The following is a 22,064-nucleotide window of genomic DNA, read 5'->3' as shown; positions in this document are numbered from 1 at the left end:
AGGGGCAGAAGACACATATGCACACACATGTGAAGAGAGGACATAAAACAGTGTTGTATTCTGAGGTCAAAAGTCATACGTGTGAGTCACATGGTTGAAACCAGGAAACGGAGAAGAGGTATCAATCCAAAGTCACTTCCTTTATCTTTACAGTAGAGCAGAAAGAAGGCTTTTAGGCTTCAGTGAACTGACCAACAAGGATGATCAGAAACCGAGTGGAACATGAGTAAGTACAGACTGTAAATACTCTGCTCACCGCCGCTAACATTATGATGCTTCCCTTTACTTTGTTACTCTCAGCTGTCAGTCGGCTGTGGTATTGTTAGGTACAGTTTGGGATTAACAACCTGCTTCCAGCAGTTCTGAGTCAAGACAGAGGAAAAGCAAACCTGAAACTGAAATTATGGCAATGGAAGGATTACATCAATAGAGCATTATGAGCTCATGTTCTTAAATGTTAATGATTTGCAGATTGCATAAACATGCATTCGTCTGTTCTGATGTCCACGTGTGTGCAGTTGTTATCTTTTGTGTAGTTCAGTTTAGTTAAGTTTAGTCTTGTTCAGGTCAGGTCATGATGGAGCTCTGTTCCATTCAGGTCCATCTGGTCCATCCCATTCGATTTCATTTTGTTACCCTCTTTTCTGCTTTGAATCCTCCCAACATTATCTTACATCATGTTCATATTGTCATTGTTTCTCCAGGGTCTTCACAGTTCAGGACTGTCAAAATGGAATCTCTATAGATCTCTTCCTGCACCTGTCTATCATACCAGCAGTAAGTTGTCCATCCATTTAACCTGCAGTATGAACTTAAAGAATAGAATAAAAAGCTGACTTACTTCTCTTACAACAGTGAGAACTGGCATTTTGTTATGTTTACCATACACCGAAGTGAACATCAAGGCAAGTTGTTTATCAGCCAAAATCACAAGTTTGTCAGTTCGCTTTTCAACCTGTAAAGCAAAGGACATCTATCTGTCTCTCAGTTTAGCTAAGGAAGAACTTCCAAAGAAAAGATTTGTAGCAAAGCATGAAAATTGTGGGTATAAAGAACAACAGAATTACTGTATATAACACCAAGAACACCAAGAACTGCAACATAAACTGCAGTAGCAGAATACTACAGTTTGTTTATTATGACGGCAGGTACGGCAGTTTGATCAAGAAAACTTTGATAGGCCACTTACATGACTGTTGATACACACAGACCTTCTTTTTCCTCTTCCTCTGTAACATACAATATATGTCAACTTATTTCTACTGTCACACAGAGTTGCAGCAATGCAAACAAAATATTTTTCCAATAGATTTGTTGATGTGTTGATTTATATATTATGTATTGATTTATTGTTTTCCAGGTGTTGATCGTAGGAGTGCTCTCATTCCTCCAGAAAAGAGCCCAGAGACTGGACATCGACCGTAGACTGCCCTTCTTGGGGGGACGTTTTGCCATTGTGGTGTAAGTCTTGTCGGCAACAGCAACAGTAAATATGTCAAGAAGAAGTAGAAGTAACAAACTGCTCGTCAGCCACATCGGCAACATAGCTTTGTTTATGTTTATGACATGTTGTCATTAATGTGCCCTAGGCCTTTGGATACTATAGGCAGCCTCAGTAACCGTTGGTCCTATGGGTTTGCATTTGGTGCGGTGTCCGGCAGCGTCCTGCTGCTCTTCTCTGAGCGTTACATCCCCTTCACGGTCCCACCCTGGGCCAGAGGTACTCCTTCCATTTACAAGTCATATCCAAACATCTTTACTGTACAGTAACAGTAAATACATACTATGATGTGATGTTTCCTGACTGTTCTCCCCAGCTATAGTGTACCTGGTCGGAGCTTTAGAAGTAGGCCTGGTGTATTTCCCTTTCTTTGCCTGTCTGTCGACGTCTTTCAGAGCAGCTGGTGCTGTGCTGGGAATACTCTACTCTCTGTCCTGGTAAACATTCATTCTTGTTATATGTTCAGACATACGATACATAAAACAAAATGTGGATTGGTACTGCAGAAGGTCTCTTATATGATATCACCAGTGGTGCAACATAATAATATCATGTAAACATAAATATTAATAAATCTTTTCGGAACCTTGCAGTAATATAAAAACGCATCCAAATTAGGCCTATATAAATGACTTGATGTTTGTTTGTAGGATCATCGTTACAGTCTGGGATACATTCACCTGTCCTGATGGTAAGGTAGGTGACCACTAAACCCATGACAGCTAGTGAACATGTAATGTGCCTGTTAAAGTGTGTCTTCCCGAAAAAATAAATGAATGGATGACACTGTGTGTATGATTTTAAAGATTTTGGGTCCACACCAGAAGATAATTGTCCAGTGGCCCTGCATCCTCTCCCTCGTCTTCCTCTTGGGTCGATTTGTGTACATGCTGGTTAAAGCTATTCGAATACGTCTGCAACTGGAGCAGGAGGTCAGCCTTGCTAAAGCACAAAATCTCTGAAGTGATTCTTGTTCGATTTTTGGTATCCTTGGCTGGATGTTCACCCTATGGGAAAATCTGATGATGTAAAGATTACATTTACTGATACATTTTGTTTTCTGTTGCATTTTATTCTCCCTTTTTGCTGTAAACATAAAAGGGCGTATTTTGTTGTAAACATAGGGTCTGCAGTGATCATATAACTTTATGTCCCCTGAATTTTCTGAAAAATAAACTCTGTGTGAGAATGAATCTGCTAAATCTGCTGCCAGGACCCTGAGGAGCTGAATGAGCTACACCAGGTGCAGCATGTTAAAAGACTGCTGAGGAAAACTTCGCACAGGTAGAAGAAACACTCAACCACACATGCACCAATGCTGTTTTTTGTACAACTGGAGATTTACAGTGCTATTGCCTGTTATGACACCCAGTACTTTTGCATGTTTTAATCAGTTTACCATTAATTATGAGCATTTTAATGTGAATAATTTTCATAAACTTACCATAAAATATATTTGTAACAGATTTCAGGCACGATTTGCCATGAATTTCACTATGATTTGAGTAAGATGAATATTTTCAGAAACTGAATTTGAGAAACACACATTGCATTACTTTACTATTGTGTTGCAAGTCAGCTCAGTGTATCCTGAAATTGAAATCCAGTGTGGAGTGTGGTGTGTTCAAGTGCTGCTGGTAGGCTTCAGTGTCCAAGTCAGTTTCTCAACTGCATTGATGATGAGGAGTGTCAAGGCTTGAAATTCGTAATGTCACATAGAAGATGCTACTCAAGCAACATTAAAGATTCCAGATGTTACAGAAATGACCAGGATTCAGATAACACTTGAAAGCAGCGATACACATGGTTGGTGGTTTTGACCTTTCTGTGTTGCAGTAAGCCACTCAGCTGGTTCCAGAGGCGAGTTTATGAGTGGGACCCCTTCTTCAAGTTCCCCAACAGGATCATCGGCACAGTCATTATATCTCTTATAGGCCTATACACAGTAAAGACACAGCAAGACATCTCTTTTAATTCCAAATATCTCAACCATAGGCTTTGTTTCAGAAAATGTTACACAAACAACCTATCTGTGCGTCTGCTTCAGGCACAGTTGTATTCATTTGTTCTTTTGTAATTTCTTTAGATGACTCTAGCAGACTACAGTCTCAGTAATGTGGCTTTTGACCAAATAGACAAGTGGAAGAATACGCTAAAATACCTGGTTACCTCTTGTAACCAGACTGAAGCTCTGGGAGCCATGATACCACAGCTGGAGGAATTCATTGCCGTGGCAAGGAGTGAGTTGGTCTTTAGAATGGTTTACACCAAATCTGTCCTGCTTCCTTGATTTTGAAAATTTCCAATATAAGAAATAGCCAGAAATTAAAAACAAATAAAGATCGTCAAGATTTCATGAAACACAAATGAAAGTGTCTTATTTATTAAATTTTTTTTTTTTTTTGCAGAGTCTTGGCTAACTACCACTATCTTTGCAAGTCTCAACTCTGTTGCCTACACTTTCCATGTATTGGCATGTTACAGGTAAGAGATCCTAGAAAAATATGAAACATATCAAAATGTATTGATGTTTTAACATTTCAAAAATGTTAATGTAAAATGTTTGGAAGAATAATGAATATCAGAAAGTAAATAACCTGTTTAGTTTATGTGAATCTAAAGGAATTCTCTACCAGTTATCACATGGTATACTATGCTATAGGAAACACTTGAAGAGACTGTGGAGAGGACAGAGGGGTTTTATTCCTGAAAAGTTTCACAACCCTAGTTCTGCTGTCAGTGTTGTAAGTAACACACACACACACACACACACACACACACACACACACACAACAAATGGCAGATGATTCCAGAGCAAATCAGATTTCAGCTTGGCACTAAACACTCACAGCTTTCACAAGTGTGACATTGGCCCCAGTTTAACTGTGCTTGCAGGTCAGGATGGGTGTCACTGTCTATGAAAATTTTGGGGCCACATATTGCAAAGTATACAGCCACTGTATCCTACAAGCTCTGCAAAAACACAACATGGTTATCAAAGTTTGGTTCTGGCTCTCAGCCATCTTAACAAAGCTCCCACAGAGGAGAACTGGTTGTGGCTAATTGTCTACACAAAAACAAAACCAGCTCAACCAAACACACATCTGTGAGTGTCCGAACATTTCAAATGAGTGAATGTCCAATCCAATCCAATCCAATCCAGCTTTATTTATAAAGCACTTTAAAAAACAACCAGAAGGTACCAAAGTGCCATTTGACTGTTTCTAATATGTAGAGCATAAACTAAAGATACTCTACACATGAGTATTTTTGTGTGCATCTGTGAACGAACGTTTGCATCTCCTTCTATTTGGCCTCTCATATCATGGCATATATTTAATTCATACACACTTCATACCAAAAATACACAAACAATTTTTCTCATTGATTTTCACAGGCTTCCATTGCGAGATACTCTGGATGGCAAATAGCGTTTACACTGTGGGGTGAGCTTTTCATCACAAGAACAACTGACATGTACAGTGCGTCTCCAAAACAACAAAAAAAAGCAGCTGATGTAAACTACATCAGGACATCCTCGATTTGTGTTGTGGGACCCAAACCAAAGTTTTTTTTTCATGTAGTTCCACAAATGACACCAGCACCAAGATTTAGTCATGAGAGAAAATGAGTAGTATCTATGCCTTTGACCAAACCCACATAAAGGAAGGAAAACAAAGCAATATCTGTCTGAAAAGACAGTGATTAATTGTAATTTATTGGATTATTTTGTCGTGAAATTTATGAAAAATATACAGTAAATTGACCTTAAGCATCATACAGGCAGCTTCACTCCAAAATACTATTATTTGAGGCAAAAGATCTGCAGATTTCTATCATTTAATGTGTAAATTTGAATGCAGTGAAAAGTTTGACTGAATCATTTTATTTATTCTGATGTTTTTTAGGATTCAGGGAAACCTCCTAACATGAATATGCATCATTTTTTTTTCTAATTACATAAAATACGATTGTACATTTATATTTTTTTTCGCATTTTGCGTGATAAAATGTGAGATGTGTGAAATAATTGCATGACCCTTTTTCTTTTATTTCTTAGGTTATCTGATTGTTCATTTTGTCCACTTCCTGTTTGCCCTGCTCTTGGTCTATGGGCTGGTTCTTCCTGTACAGCATGGAAAAGTACTTAGCATGCTCACTAACCTGGGAATCATCATGTAAGGCTGCGGTCGCTGTAGTTGTTGATGTATGATAGCATATGAATGAATGGTTAGATTGAAAGACTGACACAGTGACTGATTGATTTGTGCTTTTATCGTGTGTCTCTCAGTCTGACCATCAGTTTAGTGATCGGCCTGGTGATTTTCCAGATAGCTCTGGTTCAGATCTTCTTCCTGCAGGACAAACTATCTCCTACAGATAAACAAAAGCCTCTGGCTCTCAACAACAGGTTGGTATATTTCAGTATATATATTAAGTGTGGGCCATAAAACCATCAGATCGACACTGAACTAAACCCTGATCCTCTATTTGTGAGCAAACACTGAAACTGTTGAAATGGAAGTGGTGGTGACAGAATAGTAGAAAAATCAATAATATTAGTAAATTATTAGCTGTGTAATGTGGACGTGAGGACATTATGTGATGGTGAAGTTATAAAACTTGCATTTCCTCACTTACTCAATAGTTTAAGGTGGCTTCATACTTGCTGGAACAGGCAGATTGTGTGATGGCATTTTACAGTGTGTTTCAGAACAAGTGAATATGATTCAAAGTAAATGTGTGTGTGGTACAGTAGCTGAAGATCACAGTGTCCCCTCCCTCTCCTCTTCAGGAAGGCGTTCCACTGCTTCAACTACTTCTTCTTTTTCTACAACGTTGTGATGGGGATCAGCAACTGCATCTTTAGGTTGCTCTGCAGCATGGTTGTAGGAACATGGCTGGTGTCCCGCATAGACCGGACCATCATGCAGAGAGGATATGAAAACATGGACGCCGGTGAGTCTAAATTCAATCGAAAACATGTGCAAGACAAAATAAAACACTCGATCAGCTGCTTGCATCCAGAACGACTTCCATGTGATGGCAGCATTTCACAAAGCGTCAGCACACTGTGTATCTCAAGACAAGAACAGGAAGTTATTGTGATAACTGTCAAAAAACGACATCTGGAATACTGAGCTCAGAAATATGTCAGAGAAAGTTCACATAAACCAGCAGGTATTTATAAGTGTATCACTGTTGTATTAGTTTCGCACCAGGACTAGTAACCTCTGTCATCATTGTTGATCTTGAGAAGTAAGCGTGTGAAAAGCTATGGGTTGTAGCATATAATTCATATTTAATATACATAAAAATAATTAGAATAAAAATGAAATAAATAAACAAAATTACAATAATATAGCCTATATAAAATGTATATGCTGTAAATGCTGCGCTCTTTCTCATATAAGGTGAGTGGATCTAACAGTATTTCCCACCTGTTCCAGGCTACAGCACTTGGATTGGCATGATCTTTGCTGACCACTATCATAGCAATCCAGTCATGGTGTGTTTCTGCCAATTGCTGATCTCCAATAAGCTGGAGAGACACACAGCATCTACATACTCCACATTCAGCAACATGCCATCTGGTCGGTAGTGTGTGTGTGTGTATGTGTGTGTGATGGTGTCTGTAGTTCTGGCATGTAAAATCCGCTAAATATATAGCCTACTTATTCCACCTGATTGCTATCTATGACACACTAAGCTTGTGACCAAACTAGTACCCTCCATAAAATGAATTTATTGCATTTGTTTAACTAATTTTCTCTTCTTTTTGCTTCATTTAAAGTTTAATGACTTTTAACTTTTTTGCAGAACCCCTTGTGAAAAGCAAGGCCAGGAGGCGCTGGATGTTGTGTCATACTTTACTGAGAAACCCTCATCTGATTCTGCTCAGAAAGCACCACCTCTCCTCATCTTCTTCATTACAGACATCATCCTCTCCCCAGTTAGACATAGCAGTGAAGGCGTGGGCCATGGCCTCACGAACGCAGAGTTGCCAAGCAGCACCACAGTCACTACCAGAGATCATAGTCACACCAGCAGAGGACTGTTAAATAAAACATTAAAATTGATTGTGATCTTGTTAAAAAATATGGTTTTTGAATCCAATATTGTATATTTGCCCATTAGTGGTGCATCTCCTTGTTGTAAAGGGAGTACTGTGCTGTTTTCAATTAATGATACCACCGATTGATTATACGCAGTTTAAAGGGTTTAATAAGTGTGTTGTCTACAATACCTAAGCTTTTATTTACTCTTGTCTCAAGAGTTCACGTCTGTTCATGCCCTGCAAGCCTGCCATTGAGTGGTTAGAACCAAAGTGTCTGCTGAAAAACCCTGAGTTTAGTCAAATTTAAACTGTTGTTCTGTATATAGACATAGTCAGAGTTAAATGTGAACCTTTGTACATAATTGCAATAATGCATGCAACATCTATTCTAGAAATGGGTTTGTGGTGCACCACAGCTTTCCATTTCTTTTTGTTATAATGTTCATTTTATTAAAATCATGTGAGCTACACTGTACAGCTATTATTACTTTCATTCTAGGTTGTGTTATAAATTCTAACTGGGTATGAACCTTTATGCATAGCTGCTGTATTAAACCATTAAACCATATAGCCCTACTGTATATAGCATTAAACATTTGCTTTATGGTGATCATACAATTTGTAGAGAACCAACTTATGCAAGGTTCTACTTTGCACTTGTAAATATGGCTTTGCTGCACTTACAATACTTTCGGTACAATACTTTCAATTGTAAATAAAAACAAAATGGTAAAAGTGACATTGGGCATCAAGGTGATATTAATCAATGTTTTGAAGATATCGCCAGCTTTTCTACATCAATATCAACATTCACCTAGCCATATTTGTTCTTGTTCCGATAACTTGTACGGTCTAAAATTTCTGGTAGTACTTAAGCACAGCAAAAATAAATAATAAACAAACAAATAAATAATATATTGTCGAAGTGACCTTTGACCCTGTGGGCGTGAACGTACCCCTGAGTTTGAATTCGGCGAAAGAAGATTCAGGAAAGTTTGGCGAGCAATTTAAAATTACAGGTAAACTATGAAAATACCACAATATGTCAAACATTTTCGATCTAATGTTTTCCCCGTCGCGAATGATTGCTGTTGCTTCGTACGAGGACAACTGTTGGTCAAGAATAACAAAATTTATTTTGGCTAACAGCAAACGAACCAGCACGCGCTAACAGTTAGCCGTTAGCCAACGCCACATTGTTCATCGTTAACTTCCATCAAGACAGTTTAGCGGGTAGAAGTCCTCTGTTTAACAAGGCCAGTGGACCTGTGAGGCTTGAGATCAGCTTAACATCACATAGAAGCTAGATCTACAAATCTTAGGCACTTGGATGTAGACACACTTAATCACGTGTCATGTTGTATCGGTCGTTAATGCCTAAACTCATAAATTTATTGTTTGAGAATCTGAAATCTAGGATGACGGGCACAGCTCTGGTTTGTTCCAGCGCATTTTGCTAACTTGAGGAGGGGCTCCATTGTTGCGGACTACAAAATTTGTCATTAAATACTAGTCGCCATCAAGCAGGATTAAACTAAAATCGCTGGAGTAAATAAGTATAAACACGTTTTTCATTATCAGGTATGTCCGTTGCAGGTTTCATCATGTCACAGATACTGCTCACTTTCTACATGATTTTAAAATTCCTAAACAATGTTCAGGTCTCATATGTATGTGCTGTACTCAACAAACTGTAAAGCATTACCCCAAATTCTTATACAATGTGGACTCAAATCTGCTGGTTTTTTGTTATATTGCCTTTGTCTCTTGGTATCTTCAAAAGTCATGAGAAACATAGCTCTTATAGGCTGGCCCCAACTTTGACAGAAATACAAGAGAACCCAGTGACAAAACAACACATTTTTATGGAAACCTTTTGTGTAAAAATTATGGCAATCACCCACTCAGGGGTTTCTGATGTAATTGTACATTTCTCACCTTGATGATTTTTTTTATTTCTGTGTTTCTGTTTCAATGTGTATTTACCAGAATGGCAGACAGTGAGTCTATAAAGAAAATGCTGAGGTCTGTTCTTCAGTCCAGCAAGGCAGGTGTGTCTATTAACAGCCTTCAGTCAGAGTACCGGTCACTGTGCGGAGAGTTCATCCCGTTAAAGAAGCTGGGCTACTCAAAACTGGAGGAGTACCTCAGAAATATCCCCTCTGTGGTGCGGTTGGAGTACCGGATGGGTGAGGTGAGGGCTGACCTCATATATTTTTGCATCCTTATACTACTGCCTTAGGTCAGCTAGCATCAGCACAAATTGGAGAAACTCAAAAGTGCTGTTTGTAGATCAGCTAATTTAGCAAAATCCTAAGCAGTGTTGTCACTTTTTCCAGGCAATGCATGTGTCTATAAGTGTAACGATGAATCTACTCTGCAGTTGAAATGCTTTGCTGCAGTGTGCCAAGAGACGGCCCACATTGCTGAACTGGTGGCCAGGCAGAAGAGCTCCAAGAAATCTGGTCACTCACAAGTCATCAACTGCAAGATGAGATTCAAACCTTTCAACCCCTACATGCTCAATGGTAGGAGACACTTGTTACAAGGAAAACATGACTTTGTTTCATAAAGCAAGGCTCTATCTCTGCAAATACCATTATATTAAGAGAGTAGCAACAATATTAAAGAGTCTCTGTCCCAGGTGAAATGTAGATTAGGGTCACGAGAAGGAATGAGAGGCAATAGCATGAACCTCCAAATTCCCTCTTGGTGATTCCTCATCATTCATCAACACATTACTCTGTTTTCCAGCTCTCATAATCTAACTTGATCTATTATCCCTCTTTTCACGCATTCAGTGAAGCCAAGGTCTTCTCTCCGTCAGCCCTCGGCTGCTGGTTCCTCTAACCGGCAGACAAACCGTTCTCAGCCCCACGGTGGCTACAGAGGGTTCAGTGCATCAGGGGACTACAGGTAGACAGTATCTGTGTTACAGTTTGTGGCCACACTCAAGACTTGGTTGAACAACATTCAAATCCAACGCAGTGACTGCTTTCTGTAATCAAAATGTCCTTTTATAAAGGGGTATTGAGAATTATGTTTGATTTATTCTTCCCTAATTGCTTTGTCTTAAACCAAAGTATTTGCTTGTGTTCTGCCCAAACACCAGGCAGTTGGACCAAAGGTTCAGCTCCATTACACCAGTCGAACACCGACAACCGGCTTCTCAACCAGTTGTGAAACAATGTCCCATGCCTGACAGGTGAACATACTTGATGCCAAAATGCATTGTAATTTCAGTCTCCCACCCACCACTTGCACAACAGTTCACAGATGAGTTTAAAATATCACTGGGATGGGAGGACAGTTTGGGATATGAGGCTGTTATATCAGGCAGTATTATAAATATTATATTGGAATTCACCTTGAGACAAACCTGTATTGGCTTATTCTTCAACTTCGAATTGCAGTAGGACATTTGTGTTGAATGACAGTGTTGCTATGAAAAGCACAATATGCTTAAAGCACCTCTATGTTGCCAACAGGAAGGAGAAGAGCTTGGCAAACTTCCAGAAGCCTAGAGGTATGACGGACCCTCTTGGTTTGTATCCTTATATATTTTAGAACATTTGTACTTTTGAGTAATTTTCATTAAAACAAGGGTTCCAACAATAACACAATTTCAACAATAAGTAGACTTTATTTTTGGGAAATGTATTCTGAATGGCACATTTTAGAATAATCCCTTTTGACATTAATAAAAGCAAAACAATTTAAATACAACATACTTGACCACTGAATACTTCTGTATGACAGTACTGTATAGACTGCATCTCACTGTAGTGGGGGGGTTTGACAGCAGAGTGGCCTGGGATCATAGTAAACAAAGGACCACATATGAATCAGACCTTTTATAGCCAGTAACAACTGATTTAGAAAAAAGTCCTCATCTGTCTGGATAATGATATACTAGATAAGCTTAATTGTCATCTTCACCAGGTACTGTCTGAACAGATTGTTTTACACGTCACTGGGAAAGTAATTGCAGAGCACTGTATAATAATATCATTTGACAACACTGCCAAAACATAAATAAGTTGAAGTATGAGAATCAGATTAACTAACAACCAGTGAAATCAATCTGCTGCAGACTCTTCACTGATATCAGAGCTTGTTAGCATTTATTTCTTCCTCTGCAGTATCTTTCACAGAGAAGCCTCCTGTACAAGCCTCCAGACCCAACCAATCGAAGGTACAGAAAAATCTATCTCTGCTCTATGTGTCTCGTTTCTACTGGAAATCACTGCATGACGTTAGGCAGTACCTTAAGGAGCTGCCAGCCAGGAGTTATACTGAATTCAGTCATTACAAATTGGCTTCTTAAGTTAAAAAGAAGACCTAATATGTAAATTGTGTTTTTTTTTTTTTTTGTATATAGCCCCACCCCAATCAGTGATGTCACAGCATTTATTTTTTGTTTATTTTTGTTTGTTTTGTTTTTCTGTGTGTTTATATCATTTATTTATTTGTGATTTAAAAAAACAAACATTGAAAACATCATGGGGACACGCTCGTAGTGATGAATCCTTGTATCTCCCCATGCAGTCTAGTCTGTATGATGTGGTGCTGGTGCAGAGCAGGATAACTCGACTTCTGGAGAAGTATTGCAGTGGACTTTGGATGTCGAAAATTTCAAATGTCTACAGTGAAATGTTCGGTCAGAAGCTCCACCCTCAGGTGCTCATAGACCTCGAAAAATGGACACACATTTGTATGGTGAGACGGTAATTTTTATATGTAAAAACAGCATCAGCATGCTTTTGAAGTTTATAACTACAGTAGCCATACTTATTTTTTTCGGAGAGGAACTTTTTATTCAATTTACAATCAGTTCATTGGGTCTCTGTGTGACTGTGTATATTTAATAAATGGGTACCGTGATTCCTTCGAATCAAATCCAATACATGGTTATTGGGGAAATGCTGTTGTGAAATCAGAGCTTCCATCAGATTTTTAAAAGTGTTTAATAGTTTCACTCTTAAAATAATGTTCCATTTTTTTCTGCACGGGATCATACCATTTAGTTAACTTAAATGCTGGGGAAACAGTTATGGTTGTCCAACATCGGCCAATTTTTTGACAATTTGATCATTCAGAATGAATTCAGAAATTCATCATTTCCATTCAGTCCTTTTTTCAATACACAACCTTCAATTTACAGGAATTAAAATGAGTCAAAATCTCTTTCCTTCTCCTTGTCTCTTGTTTATCTGGCCTACTTAGGTGGAGCAACCCTCCTGCACCAACCGAGTTGACCGGCTGGTCTACCCTCCTCTGCCTCCCAAGCTTTCTGTTGTCCCTAGTAGTAGCGTCAATGACTCCCCTCCAACATCACCCACCAATTCAAGTGCTAACACTACACAAGTTTCTTCATGTCCCTCAACACCTGAAGAACTCTTCCCTCTCCTCTCTTCCCCTGTTCCTAAACCTAGGCTTTCTCCCAAAAGCCCCTTGGCTCAGCCAACTTTCATTTTTCCTCCACAACCTGTTGCTGCCTCTTCAGGCAAGCTGTTGTCCTCAGTCACGTCGCACAGCCCTGTCCACAACCCAGTTCTTGCTCCACAACTACCCCCACTCGCCAGTTTTGGAGTCAATGCTGTTGGCAGATGTAAAAATAATCACAACTTGACTACAACTACCCACTACCAAAGCACTCGGCCCCCAGCCCCTACATGGACTTCATCAGCCAGTGCTTCTGCTGCAGCTTCCCCCATCCAACCTGGTCCTGACATTTTACCCCTTTTGGAGGTCACCTTTTCCCCGACCTCTGATTCTCCCCCAAAATCTTCTGCTGTCACTTTGTCAGCTGAGGTGCGTCAGAGAATAAAGGAGCTTCTGTCCAAGTACAGTCTCGGTTTGTGGGCCCACGCTTTACCTGAACTGTTTATGGACACATACAAGACGCCATTTCCAGAGCATGTTCTGGACAACTTGTCTCTTTTGCTGGATATGTGCACCGTGGAGTACCCCATGCCAGGTAACAAGAACAAGGTAAGTGAATAAGATGAAACTGTGTGTACCAGAGTTAACACAATGTAGAAGTTAAAAGTCACAGTGCTGTGAAGTCACCTTGGAAGATGAATTTTCTTACTCTCACAGTTAACACTCACTCTCTTGCGGTGACAAGTGAACATTGCTCTCAGTCAAGTGATAAGTTGGAATGATGATTGATGTGGAGAAAGCAGGGATTACCTCTAACTGTTCTAATGGTGATTTCTTTTTTACTTTCACCTTTAACTCTCCAGGGACCTCAGGGACGTCCTTCCTGCTTACCCATTTGTTGTTAGATATTTGAATCTATTAATGTGTCTGTCATTTATGTATTTCCCTGTGATCAGGCCATCCTGTATAACGCCAGCAAAACACACATGGAAGCCACAGACAACCAAGAAAGCCAGCAGTTCAGAAGTCAACCCCTACCCTCTGGTCTAAAGGTCCTGGGACCTGTGATTCCTCCCTGTCTGGTTCTTCCCTCAGAGCAGTATCCTTCTGTGCTGATTACTGATGCTAAGAGCAGCAATGCTGTTACTGTAAGGTAGGACACATGTTATTCATGCAATCATGCATTAGTTCACTTTAAATTGTCCCTGAAATCAAAAAGTTTTTATGGTGCAATTGTGGTTAACTTTCCAATAAAAAGAAAAAAAACCTTTTAAGAATAATATATAGATTTTGAGGATTTTTCTCATTGCAAAATATGTAAAAAGAGAAATGATTAAAACACGTATCTCTACATGTTTTTCGATCCACCGAGATCATCAAGCAACCAAGTATTTGTCCATATCATACATTTTCTAATATAATCAAAAGTTCGGCTGAATGCAGTTCACCTGTAGATTGTCATTAATTGACATTAACATTTCCTTCTGGCATTTTTCATCTCTTCTTTGTACACAGTTACCACAATCAGGCTTACTAGGATATGCAGAATAAGTTGAGCATCTCAAACAGCATAACTTTATGATTTTGATGCAAAATAAACTGCAACAGTCACATATTTTATTGAGGCGATATCCTGGTTACTGTTTTGAAGCTGCCATGCATAGGTTGAAAAAGCTGGAAAAATAGTTGGTCTGTCTGTTCAGGTATGTCGGTGAGAACTACTCCAATGCCCAGGAGGCCATGGAGGATGCACTGCGCTCTTTCTACATCAAAGACTCCCCCCACCAACATCTGTCTAAACCTGTTGTTGGTCAGCTGGTGGCAGTCAGAGGAGAGGATGGAGATGAGCTGGCCAGGGCTCAGGTCACAGAGGTTATGGCCCCTAACAAAGTTAAGGTAAATCATTACGCTAGTTGATTGTCGCTAGTCGTCAAGTTGTTGGTACTTTGAAAATACTTTTCTGTTAATCAATGCTAAAAAGCTTAATTACACTCACTGTGTTTTAAAATTCTAAACAAAAAATGTGTGTGAATAGTTTTTAAAGGCAGTTCAAGGGTCTATTTGATGTAGACTTTGGTAGATGCATCACCTGAGCTGGGCCTCTTATGACAATCTACAGTTTGTTGGAGGAAGACATCCTGTAGCTGCAGCATGGGTCAGTGTTTCTGCAGCATAAGAGCTTTTGTGTGTGTGTCTGCCTGCCAGGTATACTATGTTGACTATGGCTTTTCTGTGGAGACAAGTCTGAGTAATCTGCTGGAGCTGCACCAGGATTTCCTCCGTCTGCCCTTCCAGGCTACTAATGTTCGACTCGCAGGTACATACAAGATGAGGTTCAGTGTTTGCTCGTCTGATGTTGGTGAAAGATATTACAGCAGCACTCTTTCTGTAAATGAAGGACAAAACATTTACATTTACCAGTATAAGTAAGGGGTCATTAATAGTCCTGCATCTTTTTCCCGCTTCTTCCCATTTTTCTCAATCTTCCTCTTGTCAGGTTTAGAGACTTTCAGCTCCCATCCGCTGGTCCTGTCCTCCCTGGACAAGTTGGCAGTCGCAAAGATACTGCTGATGGAGACATTAGAGCCATGTCAACAGACGGACATGCCTGTAGCAGTGCTGTATGACACTTCGCAGGATGATGACGTCAACATTAACTCCACCTGCCTCAAGACTCTGCAGGACAAGACTATGAACAACCCTTTGACTGTAGGTTTGGTGGAGTTAATCACGTGTAATGGCATGCATAAGACCAAAGAGAGAACCCCCCCCCCCCCCCCCCCCCCCCCCTTGTTAGGGCAGCAATTTTTTATGTGCCAATTAAATAGCAGCCAGGGGAGGTTTTTATATTTTTACCAGGGCTGCCACTGCGTGGTGCTATTACCGTACCGTACCATTAACATATTAGTCAGGACTGTCCTACAGTAGTATAGGAAGTCTGCAGGTTTTCATCATTTGGAATTAAACCAGCAACTTGTCAGCCCTCAGTGACACATAATTGTGTGTTATCAGTCCCCTTTGTGTTGTCTAACATTACATTTTCTGTTGCCTGTAGGTAAATGTTACCTATCGGGATGTGTGTGTCACAAATGTGTGTGCAGATGGCATCATCCACTGCCAGCTGCCCTCCAGAGGGACAGCAAGACTCAGCAGTTTACTGGAAAAAACAGAGGCCTTCTTCATCTCCCAGGTAAGACAAGACTTCAGATTACACAAATACCAAAAATTTGCCCTTGTACTTATCAGTGTTCAAGAAAATTTCAAGTTTTACAGTAGTAGTATAGTATATAGAATAGCTGCAGTCTAGTTTTCAGATGTCTCTTTCATGTCATGATAACAAACAAGTTTGAATTTACCTAATTTAACGATTTAATCATCATAACTACAGTAAGTTCACTGAATTATACAGCACTTTTCAAAGCAGTTCAGCATGCTTTATAAAAACAGACTCGTAAGTTGGGATCTACAGCTTGTTTGTGTTAAGAGCTGAGCAGACTGAGGCAGACAAACAAGCTTTTACAGTGGTGGAGATGTGATGTGATAAAAGCATGGATGACTTAATCCAAATATTTAGACCAAGAGTAAACACACAGTGAATCAAAAATACAATACTGTAGTTGCAGTTTGGATACATAAAAGTTCAAGCCAGCTCTGTGATTATCAATGCAATACTGGATTTATTACTGCAGTACTTAAATTACTTCACTGGCTCCTGGTGTTATACAGCATCTGTGTCAAAATTCTACCTGAAATCACTCAACGGTTTGGTTCCGAAAAACATTTCTGACATTTCAGGTTAGGTGGTGGTCTTCTAACCATGTCTCAAATAAAATCAGATCTGTTGAGGGTGAACTGTGCTGTTTTTTTAAGGATAGCCTCTTGCTTAGACTCCATGCTCCTGAATCCTCACCAATCAATGCTGTGACCAGTTTTGGTGTCCAGAGACAGCTTTTGTTTGTGATCAGTGTCTTTTGCCCAGGGTTTTACACATGTAGTGTTTCCCACAGCTGCTGTTTTTGTTGTCATATCCACCTCCAATTTTCTTGTCTTTATAACTGCCGTCATAATTGTTCCTACCAGATGACATCTGAATCCCTGGTATCCAGACCCTTCAGTGGCAAGTTTTGCCTAGCCCGCTACAAAGGAAAGTGGTCCAGAGTGGAGGTAAAGATCAGAATCATAAGAGTATTTTCTTGAGAAGCTTATTTATTTTGGACATTGAATGTATTGGGATATGGTTCCTGTTGTTTTCAGATCACCAACATGTACAGCAACAGAGTGATGGAGATCCTCTACATTGACGTGGGTATCCCAGCGACTGTAGAGGTGACTGATCTCCGAGAGATCCCGCCTCTTTTGCTCAAAGACTTCACCATCATCCCGCCACAGGTCAGTTTTTTGTGTGTTTGACTGAGTGTGGGGGTCTCCAACCAGTCCAACCAATCCAATGGATGGACTAGCATCAATTACCCTGTTCACTGATTTGAACCTTCTGTCTGTACTATTTAAAGGCTCAATCAGCAAAGTATATCCACAAGCTTTGTTTCTAAAGATGCTAATGGTGAACAGTTTTTGATCTGCCCAGGCTATCAAATGCCATCTGGCTGACCTCAAATTTCCAGAGGGAGACTGGAGTCCAGAGGCTGTTCTGTGGGTGAAGGAGGCCGTCCTTGGCTCTCAAGACTGTAAAATGAAGGTAACGTACTTTTACATCTATAACATAAAGCTAAGCACACAGCTAAGTTAAACTTCTGTTATAATCCAAATATACACACTATGCAAATGAAACTTACAAATAAGGACTGCCTGATAGACAGGAATGTTTACAGGCTGTAGCTTTAACCTCCTAAGACCCGAACTCTTGCATGGCATGCATCTTTAATTTCTCTTTGCTATTTAGGCTGATTGGGACCTGAGAAAAATGATGTCCACATATGAGGACATTAGTTTTAAATTTCGTTTACTGAGTGGCAGTATAATATCCTCATATGTGGTCACCAGGCCATTGTTGAGAAAAAGTTAGTATTGTGGTCTAGAGAATCCAAAATGTGAGGTCCACATATGTGGACACCAGGTCCTAGGAGGTTAATGGCTCAGGTTATGAGTTAGCGTCTTCACAGGAGTGTGAAACAGTCCTGCTGACCTCAAGGTCTCACTGACTTTGTATATGTGTGTCTTTGTCAGATCGTGAAATTAGACAAGCACAAAGGGGACTGGCTGATCTATATGTACCTCTTCATTGGCGCTGTCAGTCAGGAACTGGACAAGAGCATCAACTATCAGCTGGCTCACTCAGAGTTGTGGCAGAAACTCACAACACAGAACAACACAATCAAAAGCAGTAACAGCGGCGAGCATACAGGTAATACTAGACAAAGACTTTGAGTTTTGTTTGTTCTCCAAACTGTTCTGTCTTGTGAAATCATAGTATTGAGACAGTGAGACATTTTTTTTGTTGTTATTTGATTTGTGTTTAAGTACACTGACTTTGAAATTAACTGAAACCTCTAAACTCAAGGGTGTTTTGTATGTACCTGTGTTTTCCAATTGCCTAGGTCTCAGTGCTCTAGTGGAGAAGTTGACTCTGAGCAGCTTAGTCCAGAACCCCGTTGTTAAGGCCTCAACCCAGCCTTGTCGCAGAGCAGAGGACCCGTCTCTCATGGACACAGCCACCAAAACTGGGAAGCAGCCCCTTCAAATGCCTCCCTCACTGGCGCTCCCCCAGGTGTGTGGAGGGGGACAAACCTTTTCTAGGGGTTTACTGCTTCAGTGTGTCATTACTTGAATTCAGGCTACTAAATGCCACCATTTTTTATTATTTTATGATTCATCATGTCTTTGTTTGAAGACCTCTCTCCAAGAAAAAGATAACTAAGTCTTTGCTTTGGATGCCTTCACTGTAAGCAGACTCTTACTGGCACTTCATTCTTTGTGCCAGTAGGCTGTAAGGTATTAAAGTTGAATGTAATTCCGTGCTTTCATGTAGCTTGTATTTATGAGCAATGTAAATTACATTTTACAGTTTATTGGTCAGCATGTCCAATAAACAGCCAATTCCCATAAGCCATGTGTTGATGTCCACCTCTATTTGCTCCTCCCTTTCTTTCAGCCTGGTCAGAATATTGATGTGTTTGTGCCGGTGGCCTGCCACCCAGGTTACTTTGTGCTGCAGCCATGGCAGGACCTGCATAAGCTGGTGGTGTTGATGGGGGAGATGGTCCTCTATTATAACCGGACGTGGAAGACCAACACGACCACAGACATCCAGAAAGGAGATGTCTGTGCTGCCAAAATAGACAAAAAGTACGTGATTTTAATATATTTGCACCTCATGCAAGACTGATGTGTTGTTAATACACACATGGCTACTGTGTGAGAGTGGGCTTGTCATATTTCTCCATCACAGACATTTCATCATGTGACATACTGGCTGGTCAGCCAGGTAACATCTTTCTTTAAACTCATTATGGTGACCATAAGAAGTCAGTAATGATACGTGAGGGAGCTCAAGGTTACACTGCAAGTGCTTCTTAAACAGTAGATAATCTCATTTGATGTTAGAGCATTTTGTATATTGTAAATCTTCTTGAAACAGTATTAACAGTTATGCGTTATGATATTGCAGTCATGTTAATAGCACTGCTTGTGTAAGGATTTACTTTGACAACATTGTTTGTGAATTAATGCATTATCTTGATTTGTGCTCTGGCATTACTGGTTGTGTAAATCGTGGGGAAATCAGATATCTGTTTTGTGCTGTTGTAAGGAAATGATGAGCAAAATGTAAAACCAACAGGTTGCTATTGTCTGAAGGTTGATGACTCAACTAATGCCTGTCTCTACCTAGTTGGCACCGTGTTCAGGTGAAAGGGATTCTGGCCAATGGGTTGGTGTCTGTCTATGAGCTAGACCACGGCAAACATGAGCTGGTCCGTAGTTATTCCATCAAGCCCCTGATAGAGGAATTCAGACAGCTGCCCTTCCAGGCTATCACTGCACAACTGGCAGGTGAGTTTGATCGTAATTATCTTCATATGGCTGCACTAGTTTTATAGCCATTTAAGTAATGTTATTTATATGTGAGGGATAACGCCACCAAATTCTATTTTAAGGTTAAATATTTTCTACCCTACTCCTCACTACATTATTAGTTATGAATTTCTCAATATTAAAAGAAACTGTCCTCATTTAATGCAAGCAGTCACTGGATGCTTCTGATTTGGTTCTATACTCATTTCAAGCTTGTTTTATTGATACATTGCTATAAAGTAGACTAGTTTAGTTGAATGATAGCCTGACATTCAGTATCAGTCCACACACCAGTTGTTTCTCCTCCTCTTCGTCCTCCAGGTGTGACACACCACCAGTGGTCAGAGGAGGCCTCCATGTTGTTCAGAAACCACGTGGAGAAGCGAGCGCTGGTAGCTCACGTGGAGAGTGTGCAGGAGGTGTCAGACGTCAAAGGTGAGCTGTGGGACCACCGGTTGACAGTTTACCTGGTGGACACCACATTGGAGGACAGGGACCTTTGGATTCACAGCATCATGGCTGACATCGGCGGTAACCTGTCTTCAGCAGCCTAGGATGTCTCCTCAAGCACGGTGGGAAATTAATCAGTACGCAAAGCAAACTCTGACTGTAAATGTGTAAATGTATTTTCAAACCAGCTAGTGTTTTGATGGTTCTTTTCATTTCTAAAAACTGTGAAAGTGCTCGGTGAACTTTAGAAGCCAAGCATTTTCACCATTTTCACTATTCTGGATCTTTCTCCCAATCAAAGACTCTAAAGAAGCCCTCTGAACTCTAGGGTCATAGCCAAGGGTCTGAAATTAAGACCGAGGGTATTGTTTTGTTGATCCATTCATTTTCCTGAATTTAAGGACTGAAAAACTGTTGCATTTTCTCAGAGGAGGACAGTATTGAATGCAGTTGAATTCAACATTTGCGGAAGAAGATGGACTGCACATCATTAGATGTTACTGTTTGCCAGTCTTATAAATAATCATTTTGAAACAAACTCAACTAACTTTGATTCATCAATACTTTTTGTTCCTTCAAGTTAAGTCACCTGTGTGTTGCACATTTTTTGTAATTTTGTAGTTTGACTCTATCCATCTAATTCGTTTTTGTTTGCTGTGTCTTATGCATGCAATGGTGTGTCTCATTTTGTACTTACTTTTGTGTAAATAATATACATGTTTTTACATTAATCCAACTTTAATAACTTCATTACATCTGTGTAGTTGTTATAACTTCACTGATTGAAACACCTTGGTTTATATTATCTTGTGTTACTTGACTAAAAGAATAAGTTGTAATATTTCTAGTGTTGTTTCAACATAAGAAGCTGTTCACACAGATTAATTCTATTAAAACTTGAAGCCAAATGAGGATGTGCTTTGAATGAAAGCTTTTTAAAAAAGAGATAAGATGCAGAGATAATCTTCTACTAATCTTATAATTAGACGTATCTGTTACTACCCCAGGTTGATCTAGCAGGAAGGGGAGTAATATAAGACTAGATGAATGATTTTTTTCAGGAGTCGTCTTCAATCTTTTTTCAGTCTTTGAAGCATAATTTTCAGACTTTATGGAAAACCCAGGCCAAAATAACAACCCAAAACCACAAAACTGAAACTACCTACAAAGGAAGAGGTTACAAGGCGAAACTTCCTACCAACACACAAAAACAGGAGAAAAGAGGGTTGAAAAGAAATGACTCTCTACATAGCTTTCTGGCAAGGTTATAAAATAAGGGTTCAATCGTTAACGGCAATTTAAAGTAGAAGAAATAACTGAAATTTAATAAAAACCAGACACAAGGCTATCACAGAGCCATGAGAGAGAGTGAGAGAGTCTTTATATACTCTGGTGAACTAATAGGCTGGACTGATTGGCTGCAGGGCCTCAGATGCACCAACCAATAAAACGAGGAGGTAGGATCCAGAGCTGAGGCCCACAGAGTGAGGAGCAACAGGGCACATAAACACTTTGTACAATTACATTCACCTATGGACGTTCACCTACGTATCAATCTCACTCTTTCAAAATGGTTGACAGATTGGGGATTATGTCCTGTTGGGTTAAAAAAATCAACAACAAAAAAAACAATTCTTTCCT

General features: G+C 39.8%; 2 protein-coding genes across 3 annotated transcripts; both read left to right on the top strand.

The window, feature by feature from the left end:
- The first annotated feature begins 22 nt into the window (after positions 1–22).
- Positions 23–8,298, top strand: stra6l (STRA6-like). 2 transcript variants are annotated; one of them, XM_056372098.1, is made up of 18 exons: positions 23–226; positions 705–777; positions 1,361–1,461; positions 1,590–1,720; positions 1,818–1,938; positions 2,152–2,197; positions 2,308–2,433; positions 2,715–2,785; positions 3,338–3,446; positions 3,588–3,741; positions 3,910–3,985; positions 4,164–4,245; positions 4,899–4,947; positions 5,562–5,679; positions 5,793–5,912; positions 6,297–6,460; positions 6,952–7,010; positions 7,322–7,476. In XM_056372098.1, exons 1-18 carry the CDS (start codon positions 201–203, stop codon positions 7,331–7,333), a joined length of 1,638 nt encoding a protein of 545 aa, XP_056228073.1. In that variant the 5' UTR covers positions 23–200; the 3' UTR covers positions 7,334–7,476. The 2 variants fall into 2 exon arrangements, with proteins under 2 accessions (XP_056228073.1, XP_056228072.1); XM_056372097.1 differs by having other exon boundaries at positions 28–226; positions 6,952–7,095; positions 7,322–8,298.
- Positions 8,299–8,507: 209 nt separating this feature from the next.
- tdrd7a (tudor domain containing 7 a) lies at positions 8,508–21,335 on the top strand. The gene is made up of 22 exons (XM_056372016.1): positions 8,508–8,578; positions 9,549–9,753; positions 9,943–10,087; positions 10,361–10,475; positions 10,672–10,764; positions 11,048–11,085; positions 11,702–11,754; positions 12,108–12,278; positions 12,786–13,553; positions 13,901–14,097; positions 14,648–14,840; positions 15,150–15,261; positions 15,442–15,653; positions 16,000–16,134; positions 17,025–17,108; positions 17,199–17,333; positions 17,530–17,640; positions 18,129–18,306; positions 18,500–18,669; positions 19,054–19,247; positions 19,792–19,952; positions 20,295–21,335. Exons 2-22 carry the CDS (start codon positions 9,550–9,552, stop codon positions 20,525–20,527), a joined length of 3,702 nt encoding a protein of 1,233 aa, XP_056227991.1. The 5' UTR covers positions 8,508–8,578; position 9,549; the 3' UTR covers positions 20,528–21,335.
- The last annotated feature ends 729 nt before the right edge of the window (positions 21,336–22,064 follow it).

This window comes from Seriola aureovittata, chromosome 3 (assembly GCF_021018895.1).
Source record: "Seriola aureovittata isolate HTS-2021-v1 ecotype China chromosome 3, ASM2101889v1, whole genome shotgun sequence".
NCBI lineage: Eukaryota > Metazoa > Chordata > Actinopteri > Carangiformes > Carangidae > Seriola > Seriola aureovittata.
This window is presented reverse-complemented; position numbering and strand designations above follow the sequence as displayed.

Coding starts and splice junctions, on each gene's coding strand:
- tdrd7a (XM_056372016.1), top strand. CDS start 9,550: ATGGCAGACAGTGAGTCTATAAAGAAAATGCTGAGGTCTGTTCTTCAG. Junction 9,754..9,942: donor TGGAGTACCGGATGGGTGAG/GTGAGGGCTGAC, acceptor TCTACTCTGCAG/TTGAAATGCTTTGCTGCAGT. Junction 14,841..15,149: donor TGGCCCCTAACAAAGTTAAG/GTAAATCATTAC, acceptor TCTGCCTGCCAG/GTATACTATGTTGACTATGG.
- stra6l (XM_056372097.1), top strand. CDS start 201: ATGATCAGAAACCGAGTGGAACATGA. Junction 3,742..3,909: donor ATTCATTGCCGTGGCAAGGA/GTGAGTTGGTCT, acceptor TTTTTTTTGCAG/AGTCTTGGCTAACTACCACT. Junction 5,913..6,296: donor CCTCTGGCTCTCAACAACAG/GTTGGTATATTT, acceptor TCTCCTCTTCAG/GAAGGCGTTCCACTGCTTCA.